The following is a 13,160-nucleotide window of genomic DNA, read 5'->3' on the forward strand; positions in this document are numbered from 1 at the left end:
AGATATATGTATGATATGAGATCCATGCACTCTTGTTAAATGGGTCAGTTTGATAGTGATGCTCCCAAATGGCTTAAGTATCAGAACAGATGTTGTAGTAACAAATTAGCTTGCAGTGGAAATTATACTGTTTTTAGTATTGAAAAAAAGGATAATTAGGGGAATGTAAATGGGAATTTTAGTGAAATAATGATCTTCTTCTTTTGGGGTTATTTCATGTTCCCCCCAAAAATGTTTTCCAGGACTATACAGGTTTATTTTCTTTTTTTATATATACTAAATGTTAGGGTGAGGGAGAAAAGTCTCACATGTTACCTCAATGAAATGAAGCAACATGTAGTAAAAAAATAAACATCTGATGTATAAAATCTGCACTGTCCATTTTGAGATATTGTGTAAATATAGATGCCACAAACAATACCTAATATACTTGCTTGTTAACATCGTTTTGTAACTAACTCATATCAATGACTTACGTGACAATTGCATTGCACATTCTCTAAGTTGCTTAATATGTATATTTTATTTCTTAAAACTTCTTGCTGCTATGCCCAGGGTTATTAAACTCCAGATATACCAAACTCTAGACAACTTACATTAAATATATAAAAGTGTTCCTGGACAGATAGGCCATCTCACTTTCCTCTGAACTCAATTTTCTCTAATATAAAGGTTCTATCTACTCAATTATCTGTGACTCTAGTACAGGGAATTCATACATTCAGACATTCACACACATGCACGTGCACACAAAAGAAAACAATATCTGTAGGTAATTTTAACTAATATTTTTAACTATTACTCCTCAACTATATAGCCAATTGGTATCTTTCTTTACAGTTGTCATGATGCAGTCAACATTATTTTTTCTACTTTATTGTTCTTATAACTTGCAATGGAAGTTATAATGAATATAAGTATGGTTAACATGCAAACAAAAGAGACAAATAACATTTTTTGATTTGTATAGCGGAAGAGAGGTTTCTGAGTAATCAAGAATTTTCCAAAACAAAATATACAGAATAGACTTCCTTTAGCACTAGGTTGTTAAAGACAGTTACAGTCTCAGGAACAAGATTATTCAGAAGATTGTCTTTCAGTCACTTTGCATTAAATTGTAATACTTTAAGTTAGTTCCATTATAGACTATAAAGATAATTTTATAAGTTTATTTCCTCATGTTAATTTATCTAATGATATGTTTAATAGGACAAATCTGACACCTGATTAACCTGAAGGGAAAAAATAAAAATGAAAAACATTAATGCTATATTTAATCTGAAATGCATTGTTATTTAAATTCTCTTAATTCAAGACTCCAACATGATTTATTCATTACTTATACATAATTTTTGGGAAATCCACAAAAGATAAAGAGCAAACCCTATTATTGTATCAAAACAATGCTGTTGTTTAGACTGGGTGAGTACAAGGGAATGGAACTAAGAAGCACTGGCAAATTAGGATACCCCTGAGAAAGAATACTACCTTGGATTCCTCCTTTCACAAATATGAACTTCTTTGGTATTGACGGTATTAAGGGATAACATTTACAACTTTTTTGTAGCTAAGTTTCTGGGAAAGTATCACACAAACTCCCTCACCATCCCACCCCCATAGACTTTCATTTGTTGGTCTTTGAATCCTCATTCTTATGTTGGAAGACAGGAAAAATGCAAATGAGTTATTTATAAGAGCAAAACAAATATACCAATATTAAAGTTGTTTATAAAGGTCTTATTAACTGTACTACTTATTTCAAGTGTTTAAAACCTACAATTATGTAGGCAAGGAACAAAACTGGAGAATGATATTTATGAAGACTGTGAGGATGCTTCAAAAGTAAAATATCAGTCTATTATTTTATCTAAAGTGAAATGTGCCTATTGAATTATGTTTTTCTTTTAACACCGTCATCTATATGATTGTTATGATACAGAAGAGGACTCTATCATCTCTAACCCTAACTACCCCACCTCATACACACACAACCTATCCACACAGCTCAAAACTTAGCGAAGTCTATGGAGAACTGTGTTAACAAGGACCAATGAAGAGAACATTACAAATAGCTAATCTTACAAGACCACTGTTACAACATTATCTAATTCAATGGGTTATAAGTGATGTCTTGTATTCCTTCTCCTTACCTAAAGTTTTAGTCAAATTATCTCAGAGTTAGAGGTATAAATTATACAATTATATTTAGAACAAAAAATTCCATGTGACACATATATTTCCAGGGTGATCATTCTTAAACATTTATATATCAATTATTTCTAATACAATTAGTTAATTTGTTACTATTATGCTGGTGTACACATGCATCTATTTCAGAAGTCGTTGGTGTATAAGGTAACAATAAGTCATGCAAACACAATCCAAAGATGTAAGTTGGTGATTATGAATTACATCGCTCTAAGAGTTTTGCTTTCTTTTGTTTTTAAGACTACAAGTGTAAAAAAAAAAAAAGTACAGATAAATTTGAATCCAAATTACTTGCAGGTAGTGTTTTTTTCCTTTATGATAACAACTTAGTCAAATATTAAATTTCTAAGAAAATATCATTCTAAAAATACTAGCAGTGTCAAAGTTTCAGATTGATAAGCATTCTTTTGTATTAAACATAGTAAAACAATAAGAATGATTACAGTTTCCATGTACATTTCTGTTCTTAAAAGTGTTTACTTTAGCAATATGATCTGATATGAACAGAATGAAGTTTGAAAAATGAGAAATTGTGGTTGTTAGCTGGAAGCAGGGATGATTCGATTAATTTTATACAGGTGGTTGATGGTTGATGGAGGTGGAGGCATTTCAGGAGGAAGTTAGTATTTGGGAAACAGACACTCTACCTGTATAGCCCAGCGAATTGTCATCGTTATCAGAGGTGGGGATTGGCGTCCCGTGGTCGTTCCCCCTCTCTACATCTTCAGGGTCTGTCGGAAACAACACCAGAGCTGCTGATGGGGTCACAGTAGTAACAGTAGTTGCCATTTCGATCACAGCATGTCCAGACACAAGTAAATCCACACGTGACAGAAAAACACACAAGGACAACACACAGCACGCTTCATCCTTGCCCCTCCTGCGGCACACTAAGCCCTGCGAAGGTCTCAGCATCATGGTTTTTACAGTTTCTACTTTTTCTCCTTAATTTCCCTAATTCTCTGCCCTGCCTGCACCTTTGCTGCACTTCAAAGCTGGCGAAGGGCTCCGACTGCCCTCTGTGAGGCCGCCAGCACGGACTGAGAGAGCATATGGAGGAGGGAGAGGGCAGGGTGGCTGAATGCTAGCATTGCTAATTTTCTACCTTATTGTTAATCAAAGCTATTGACTGTGATCACTCCCCATCATCGCTTCATCTCCTGGCAATTACAGACTCCAGAGATTGTACCTCATATGAGGCAGGGAGGATGTGGGGAAAAACAGGTCTTGTCAAATAAGCGGGAGGATGTTAAAAATGTCATACTTTTTTCTGAGAAACACGGAAGAAAACGGTGCAACATCACGTCTTTCAGAAGGCAACAATCTCTCGTCTTAAAGGACTGATATAAATTTACTGCAATGAATGCATGACTGAAACACATCTAACTTTGGATATTTTGGGTTGGATATTTTAAAACATTCCAAAGTATTGGATATTTTAAAACATTCCAAATTCCGTATAAGTATTTTCATTCATCTATGCTTATTTTTCTTAAATAAAAAATGCATTTTTTCTGTTTTTCTTAAATTGCACATTAATTTTCCCACGCAGAATTTTAGAGTGGAGGCTAAGCACAACAACACTCCAGTTTCCATATCCAGACTCAGAGTAGCAGAGGAGCAGTATGTGTGTATATAGAAGCTCAATGATACTACCAAATTTCCCTGGTGCACACTCTACCTGTCATCTATATGTAAGATAAGTATGAGCAGTGTTTATAGGCCTGCTACTGAGAAGCAGACACAGACACAATAAAAAACAAGAGTGTACCTCCTAAATCGAATAATGTAGAGCCATAGGTCATTCAAGTTCTGATGTTCTGCGGGCTTTCAAGAGAATCACCTTTAACATTATCTACAGAGGAAGGATTTCTTGTTCTGAGCAGTGAAGAAGCGCAGATGTTTACTCGGGGAACAGTGTGTCACTTATGGCTGAGCCAGTGAGTACATGCAGGTACTGCCCCTCTAGAAACATCACAGAAGTCATTAATTTTGTGTCTCCACTAGCTAGGTCAACATATTTTATCTTAGACACAGCTATTCAGGGATGATTTAGAAATTCTTAAAAAAGGAATACAAAGACTAACATGAGTCCACTTGGTTTTTTCATGCGGCATATTTCCCCCCCTAATCTCCCTGCTTTCCCTCCTCCTTCCCATAAGTGCCGCGTAATTATAATAACCTGATGTGGCTAAAACGAAAAAAAAAAAAAAAGTTAAGATCTGTGCAGACAAAAGAGAAAAGATACTCATTCTTGCTTTATTCATCCTTGCCTCTCTAGTGATGGCTGTTGTCATTTTACCCTTAAAATAGATGCTGCAAGTGATAAGGCAGAAAAAGCGTCCACTTTACCTTTCCGGCCCATGAACTTATTACACGCACACGTTGTTTAGGTCAAACTTTTAAGCCACATCAGTGAGAAAGAATGGGGAGCAGGCATTTTTGTGTGTTTTGAGGCAGTGTTCACAATGTTCTGTCACAAGTCATCTTGCTCATGCAGACTAACCAAATATAAGAGGCTGTTGTAGGAAGATCATCAGAAATTGCTTGGTCAAATGCATGAAACGGCTTTTAAGAAAACCACCCTGCTTACCTACAATCTTGTTTTAAATGATAGAATGTGTTTAGAATCACTTTAATTTTATGAATTATTTTTTAGTAACACAATGCAGACTTTTAAGGGAAGTTCTACTTTTAATTTACAAGCAATCAGTTATTTAATGTGGACGCACACATTTCTAATCACTCTGTTACAAATACTATACAGATTCATCCAAATCCACAATATAAATTAAATCAGCGTGTCTACACAATATTACAAGACTTTTGGGATGAGGTTTGTGTACCTTTGTTATTGAATTCTTCCTGAGAATGGGGATATTATTATGAAAGCAAGAGATGAGGAAAATAAATTTACTGTCATTTGAAATGAGATACCTAAATCATATAAAATAGATTTACACCTGCATGTAACCTATCTTAAGTGGCTTATAAATTTGCTTCTCTGTTCCTACTCATCACCTTTCTGGCCCCTTCTTAGGCTCAGGAAAGAATAGATCTTTGCATTAATCAATGAATCTTACCATATCTCTAAAGTCCATTCAATCTACCTTGTTCTGCCTTTAATTAATGATATGCTAGACCTAAAGGAAACAAAAGGTGCTATTTTTAGCTGCTTTGCTAATTTTTTTCTTTCTTCTCCTTCCTGTCAAAAGATAACAATAACATGAAATAGCCACTTGACTCACTGCGACAGAGCTGGAGGACTAATTTAAGACCAGTCCAAAGACATTTACTTAAATTTTTGGTTAAATAGCATTGATTATGCAAGCTATGGACTAGAAGATAGCAAGGAAGAGACTATTGTGTGTTTACCATATCTAAAGGAGGTCCTATATTCCAGCTCTGAATTTAGGGCTACCCAGGCCTGAATTGAAACAGGTTCAGCTGCAATTGGTGAAAACTCTCATCCCATCTAGAAACACACTGTCACTAGAGGTGCTGGGTTTTATGTGTCTGTCACCCCCATTATAATCTAAATTCCTGAGGGTCAGGTATTCTGTCTGCTTCTCATTTGTGTACCTACCCATTTTACATTGAATCCAAGATAATAGATAAATTAGTAAAGAGATGGTAACCAAGAATGCAAACCTTACTTAAGTGATAGATGCTCAATCTGAAACAATTGAAAAGGATGTAAATTGTATTTTCTGCACCAGTATTCTATGCAGAGCGGGGATAAAAAGCTTGCTACAAATAAACTCAAATGCTATTGTACATCCTATGTCCTCAAATCCATACAAACCAATAAGGCATCTTTCAATATAAAAAGGAAGTCTTGAATCATAACATCATAGTCATTCAGGGTTGGAAATGGGTCAGATGGACCCCCATAACAATCTTCGATGAGACGTATACACTCCTGTGAATTTAGTGGCCATTGGACCTTCACTGCTTTTCAGGGTGATCAATTCCAATTTTATAATTAAGTCTTGTTTTTAAAATTTGTTTTAAAAAATCTTTTTTCTAGATTTTCTATCCATTGACTCCAAGTCTGGAGGAATGTATAGAACTAATGCCTCATCCATGACAGCTTGTTTCCCTCCCCATACTCCTTAAATACTTGTGTTTCACACAGCTCCAGATTTCATCCTGTTCTTTTCAAAATGCTGTCTGTAGATATCTTCATCTGAGTCCAAGGCTTCGATTATTTTTCATAACATATGCAACTTGTACATTTCTCAATTGGATGCTCTACCAACAACCAAATTTATTTCCATTGGTGATTCAACTTCATGTAAATTCAAAGAAGCTTCACACTTTTTCTCACTCAACACTAAACTGATCGGCTTGTTTTCAACCTACTTCTTTCCTATAGTCCCTACCTATGTTACATATTTTACATAAATATTAAATATTTTAAGTATTTTACAATTCAGTAAAAAGTTAGCATCTGGGGTTAAAACTGAAATCTGATCTATAGGCTTATGGTTTATAAATATTTTGCGACATGGCTTTATATATTTTTGTGCAGGGGTTGTATGCGATACTTAAACTTACAATATATAAGGTTATATGTATGTGTGTATATATGTACATACATAAATTAGTAATTACATACATACATATATACATACACACAAACAGTATATGAGTGGACAATCTTAAAACAGTCTTTCACATATATAATAACAGTAACAACTATAAAAGGAAATAAACACCTATATCTTCCTTTACAATATAAATTATGTCCTCAAGGAAACTTTGTCTTTAAATATAATAATTCATTAAATGTTTGGGTTTTTAAACATTAATTATTTTTTAATTGACAAATTTAAATTAAGTACAACATGATGTTTTGAAATATGTATGTATACATTGTAGAATGGCTTAATACAGCTAACTAACATATGCATTACCTTACACACCCTTCATTTCTTGTAGTGAGAACACTTAAAATTGAGTGTCTTAGAGAAGGTCAAGACTATAATACATTGTTATTAAACACAGTCATCATGTTGTATAATGGGTCTCTTGAACTTATTCCTCCTAACTGAAATTTTATGTCCTTTGGCCAGCATCTCCCCAAACCCCCACATCTATTAAGTGAAAAATGGTTGGAAGACAGCATATTTTACAGTGCAAAAGTATCACCCCAGAGGGTATTTGCTAACTTGGAAGTAAAAAATACACTTTGATAATTGATAGATTAGACAGTCATATCTGTAACTCAGTAATCAAACTTACTATCACCAATAGCAGGCAACTAAGAGTGAGAAGTCCATTCTATAATACAGTATACAATATCAGCTATGAAGCCTTTCTGAAAAAAAATTGTTGATTGTTCAATGAAGACTTGAGATCCAGCTTAAAGTTTCCAGAAAAAATAACATACTTAGTTTTTAGGATACACATGTGGAATAATTAAGGCATGAGGTATCATATCTCTAAATGATATTCAAATGGTTGAATAAAAACTATCTTGGGAGAAAGAGATACAGCAAATATGACATAACATTAGCAATCATTCAATCTTCTTTTTTTTTTTCTTTGAGACGGAGTTTCACTCTTGTTGCCCAAGCTAGAGTGCAATGGTGCGACCTCAGCTCACCGCAACTTCCGCCTCCTGGGTTCAAGCGATTCTCCTGCCTCAGCCTCCTGAGTAGCTGGGACTGCAGGCATGTGGCACCACGCCCGGTTAATTTTGTATTTTTAGTAGAGAGTGGGTTTCTCCATGTTGGTCAGGCTGTTATCGAACTCCAGGCCTCAGGTGATCCACCCACCTTGGCCTCCCAAAGTGCTGGGATTTACAGGCGTGAGCCACCTCACCCAGCCCAATCACTCAACCTTTTATGAAAAACATTTAAAAAGTTTAAAGGATGGTGGATGAAAATTTAATGATCTAAAGCCTTCTCCATAATGTGCAGCAGACATTCATGCAATGGCATTTCTCTTTCACCAGTGGTATTAAAATAGGTAATATTAGTTTTGTAGTACAAAGACTCATATTTGCAGTAGCATTCAATCCATAGTAATTTAAATTGTTTATCATCCCATGGTAGCCAGTATTATATTGTGGAAATGTAGAGGCCTAAGAGAAAAGCCTGTTGGTTTAAATTCAGAATTTTATTTATTTATTTTTAATTTTTAAATTGGGTTTGCAGTCACAGCTCAAAACATTAGGGTTTCCAACCTTCTTCTTTCCTTCTGTCATATTCAGTTATGTATAATAAAAACATAAAAGCTTCTTCCTTTTGCCCTACTTACTATAAAGTGTCAAGCTAGTTTCTTTATAGATTTGCATTATCACAGTGCAGAGCTTTGGCATTAATTGACATTTTAAAGATGACCATTAATAAAAGATTAGGGAAAAGCAAATGAATATAAACTACTATCAATATGAGAATTGTGTTCTACAAATTGGATCAATTCTCATCGATTCTTTCCTACTAATCAAGAGGAATGCATGGAAAGGGTACTTTAAATGGAGTACTGAGAACATTTAATTAGAAACGTAGGCAATGAATTATAAAATCAAATACAAGAAACCCCTATATTTGTGAAGCTTTAAATTTGCATCAAAATTCTATAAGATCAAATTTAAGTTAAACTCAAACTTCTGCTTTAATCATGTATGGCCCAAATAATTGTTGAATGTACTTTATTATCTGTCCCATTTTTTTGAACTGGGAATAAGGGAGAAATATAAGTTATGTTATAGAGATTGAGAGGAAAAAAAATCAGTAGGTGCTTTTAGGTGGTGCCTCCTTAGAAATATTTAGTAAGTGATGCAAATAAAGAAATATATTTACAATAGCTGAAGAAATCTATGTACTGTAGAACATTAGAGATAATATGTATGAAGTTAAAAAATTGCCACTAAATATTGAATAAACTAATTTTTAAAGCAGCAATATGAGAACAGAAAACAATGTGTTACAATCATCTCCAATGTTGCTGCTATAAGAAAAATCAAGGTTGTTTCTTTATGTTTCTTTCAAAGATAGAAGAACCATGATTACAATGATCCAAGTGGACAATACTTGTTAGAAATTGTGTTTTGGTAAAATAAACAAAAACGTTAGCCTTGATGTAAAATCTGTTTTCAAACAAAATGTTTAGTGACTGGATGGTTCTTTCAAAATTTGAAAACTTTGTCTTCCAATAGTTTTGAGAAAAGAAAAAAAGTCAGAGTAGTTTATTATTTGGATAAGCTGAAATAATCTTAATGGAGAGTAGGTAATTTTAACCTGTGGCCTGAGATGCCAGGACGTTACTAAATAAAAAAAAAAACAGATTTCACACAATGATCTCAAAATACATGTTACTGCTTTTTTCTCATTTTCTGGTTTAGGTGATTAGATAACTGAATGAATCAAATGTGAAAAAAAGGAAGTAAAACCTGCACTGATTATAATCACAAGTAATGTTTATATAATGCTTTGGTCTGTTTAATAGAACACATCATTTTATATGCATATATGTGTTCTTATGTAATGCTTACAGTTCTATCATTTTTCTAGCCATCATCATCATGATTCTCATCAGTATTTCCGTTTTCAAGATACTGAAACCGAATCTCAGAGTACTTTTGCTTCTGTCATGCAACTAGTAAATAGTGGATCTGAAATTTGATTCCAAATTATTTCTGACTCCAAAGCACTCCACTTTTTACTACACACCATGACCTCCTTTTATTCATCAATCTAACTCTGGGAACTAGATGGAATTTCAATAGCATACAAACAATGGGACACCAGGTTAGTGATTCTTTTCTAGTCACTGAACAATAAGATTGGATAATTTCACAAATCTATTTCTGAGGTCCATTAAGCGTATCACCAGAACTTCTTCATGTGTCCTTTTACAGACAGAATAAAATAAAGTATTTAATAATGTAGTCGGTTGTGTTGAAGCAAGAAATACACAATAAAAAATTATTAAAATGGGGTTCCAAAGCATAAGGCTTTGCCCACAATGTTTTAAAATATATTGATTTGGGGATCAAACTACTGACTGAAATCAAGATACATTGAGATTTTTTTGATAATTATTTCTAAAAATTATTCTTCAACAACAAAGGTGAATCTTTTGGTGTAAGTTGAAGGGTGATTAAGACAGGGTCATGTCTTACTCATCATCCTATGCCTAGCCTTAACACAGTGCTTAAGAACAGAGTACACAATCAATACTTTTTTTGTTGAATGACTAGATGAAACACTGGGCCATAGTTTTGTTGGAATGAAGAGTTTAAGATGGAAGTAACTTTTCTCAATGAATGAACATGAATTATTTCTTTATTTGGACATGAATGTTCATGGAATGAATATGAATTACCTCCTTATGTTGTCATATACTTATCTATCTAAAATATTATAGTCACCATAAATCCAATTCAGAACTACAGTATGGTAAATTACTATTTCTAATAGAATAACATATTACTTCCTTTTTCCCCCCTGTAAGTGTTATGCACACATTTGGAAATAGAATCTTATTTAACTTAATTCAGGTAAGGGTCTTACTGGTAAGAGTTTTTTTTCTTGTTAAAGGGGATGATTAACAAACTGGATATAAAATGTAATAAATTGTGGTAATACTAAAAACTGAAAAAAATTATAGTATGAATAAACAAGGAAGGTTTTTAAATATTGCCAGGTAGATGAATTATATTTAAGTTTTACAAATTCCCTCTGATTTTAGGAAATTCTGATATAGATATATAGATATAGACATAAATATAAGTATAGATATATTCTGATTTGAATGAATGGAGTGCATTTTTCTGAGAGGCTGCTCTTGAAATTAAAGTGATATTATAACAAGTTGGAATTAATATTTCATTCGCTTATGTTATATTCTATTTTTGAATCTCCAAAAGTGTTACAATTCTCAAAAAAAGTAGAATAACTATACAAAAATTGTCAAGTAGAATTTGGTTTAAGCTAATTTGGGGTACATCTAGCTACACCAGACTGATGAAATCTGACTAAATAAAAGATACCTAATATATATTTAAGCAAGAACATCAATAACATATATATAATTTTATGCTATTATATATGTATATATAAAACAATTCTATTAACATAAAATACACTATTGCAATATTAGGAAGGTAAATTCATTAATGGATAAGCCTGTGACCCAGAAGAATATAAATGCCACAAAGAAGCTATTAATTCATTTCAATTCAACTTAATTTGACTAAACAAGATAGAGTGCCTCCTGTATGGAAATCATTCTATTGATGGAGAAATGTTCATAATTTTAAAACCATTTGTTTCCAGATCTCTCCTAGTGGAAACACTGACAAAGTAGATCTCTTAAAGTAATTGGGGAAATTATGCATGAGTATGACACAACATGTTTTTTTCTTGATGTCTGAACGTTTGGTTTAAGAAAGTCATGGAGGTTGTCATAGAAATAATGTGATGACTACCCCTTTATAGAATTAAAAACTGAGCCAATTGTCCGGTTGAGGTCTGCATTTATTCAAAATCCTCAAATCAAATCCTCAATAATATCTGATGTGACAGATACCTTGCTGGGTTGGAATTTAATCTGCAGAGATTTGCTGCCTTGAACTTTATCTGTGAGAGCTAATTTCCGGTCCATTTTACTAATACTTCTGGCTCTCTCCGTCTGTTGACTTTTTTTGTTATTCTCTCCACCCACTTTGCCCTGGTATTCAAAGGCGTTTCTTTTATTGTGCTTAGCATCTGCTACTGTTCCACTCCCTTCCAGTCAAAGCATACGGTAACTTCAACACAGGCTAATTAAATGGTGCTTGAAGTTAGTTAACAGGTGGTGTCCCAGCTGCCCTTATAGTATGAACAAATACATCCTACATTTTCAGGCACAAAAATGGCACAATAGCAATACCTAAATGAACGGAGTACTCTTTTTATAGCATTTAAATGATGGATGGGGAATCAGGAAGAAATAGAATCCCTTTTGTAGATGTAGCTACCTGGGTTTGAGGTACGGTGATCACATCTGAGATCTTAAGTAAAAACTGAGATCTCCTTATCCTTTACCCAGTGCTCTTTTATCATCGTAGTATATGTAAATTTATTGCCACTTCCCTTAAGTATGTTAATAATCCATGTTCATAAACACTGCTACTGGTTACTGTGTAGAATGATATTCAAGTAAGACTCACATGTTTTGTTAAATTCAGTCAAAATATCAAATTATTTACTTGATATTTTGGAATCACTACAGCTAAATATATGTTATCATTTATTTAGATAATCAATATAGTGTAATGTTTAGGAGCCACTAGCTAACCCTGTGACTTTGGGCAAGTTACATTCATTTATTTATATGTTATTTATTGATTGACCTCAGTTTCTTCAACTATAAAATGTGAAATAATAGTATCTATTTCACAGGAGTCTGTGAGCATTAAATAAGTACTTATTTATAAAATCTTATGATAATCCTATATACCTAGTAAGAAGTTAGTAAAAGTTTGCTATTATTATAATTAATTCAAATTACAAACCAATTTAAATGGATCATTTATATTTTTTAACAAGCAAAATCCTACATATTTGCCTCCTGCAATGAGAAAACACACACTCTGTCTCTATGTAATTTGCCAGTTGGGAGTTTATAGAAGAGAAAAAGTGAATAACGCATCAGTTAAAATTCAAGAGAAAAGTGAATTTTGAAAATGTCATTTTTGTCTAACTGTGTTTCTTCACATCTTCACCACTGCATTTCCTTAGCACTCGTTTACACGGAATACCCCACTGAATCATTCAGGAAGTATCTCCACATAGACAGCATGTCATCCTTATGGCAGACTACTTGAACTGCAGAACTTAGTTGCCTAATTGCCTGGTTGCTTTGTGCTGATAAAGATGAATTCACTGAATTTTATTTCCTAAGAAAAATAAAACACAGTTGATATTGAAATTACCCCGCAGATTTCTTCACTGTTA

At 33.4% G+C, this 13,160-nt stretch overlaps 1 protein-coding gene across 8 annotated transcripts in view; it reads right to left on the reverse strand.

Moving 5' to 3' along the window:
• The window catches only part of ROBO1 (roundabout guidance receptor 1), a 1,167,237-nt gene that overhangs the window by 525,703 nt on the left and 628,374 nt on the right, over positions 1-13,160 (reverse strand). For 7 of the 8 annotated variants that reach the window (XM_063602854.1, XM_055110152.2, XM_055110151.2 and 4 more), the window contains exon 3: positions 2,856-2,939. The exons of the other annotated variant lie outside the window; for it this stretch is intronic. In XM_063602854.1, the coding sequence (XP_063458924.1) occupies positions 2,856-2,939 (84 nt within the window). The remainder of the gene's footprint in view (positions 1-2,855; positions 2,940-13,160) is intronic. 8 annotated transcript variants of the gene reach the window in all.

Source organism: Pan paniscus, chromosome 2, assembly GCF_029289425.2.
Source record: "Pan paniscus chromosome 2, NHGRI_mPanPan1-v2.0_pri, whole genome shotgun sequence".
Classification (NCBI taxonomy): domain Eukaryota; kingdom Metazoa; phylum Chordata; class Mammalia; order Primates; family Hominidae; genus Pan; species Pan paniscus.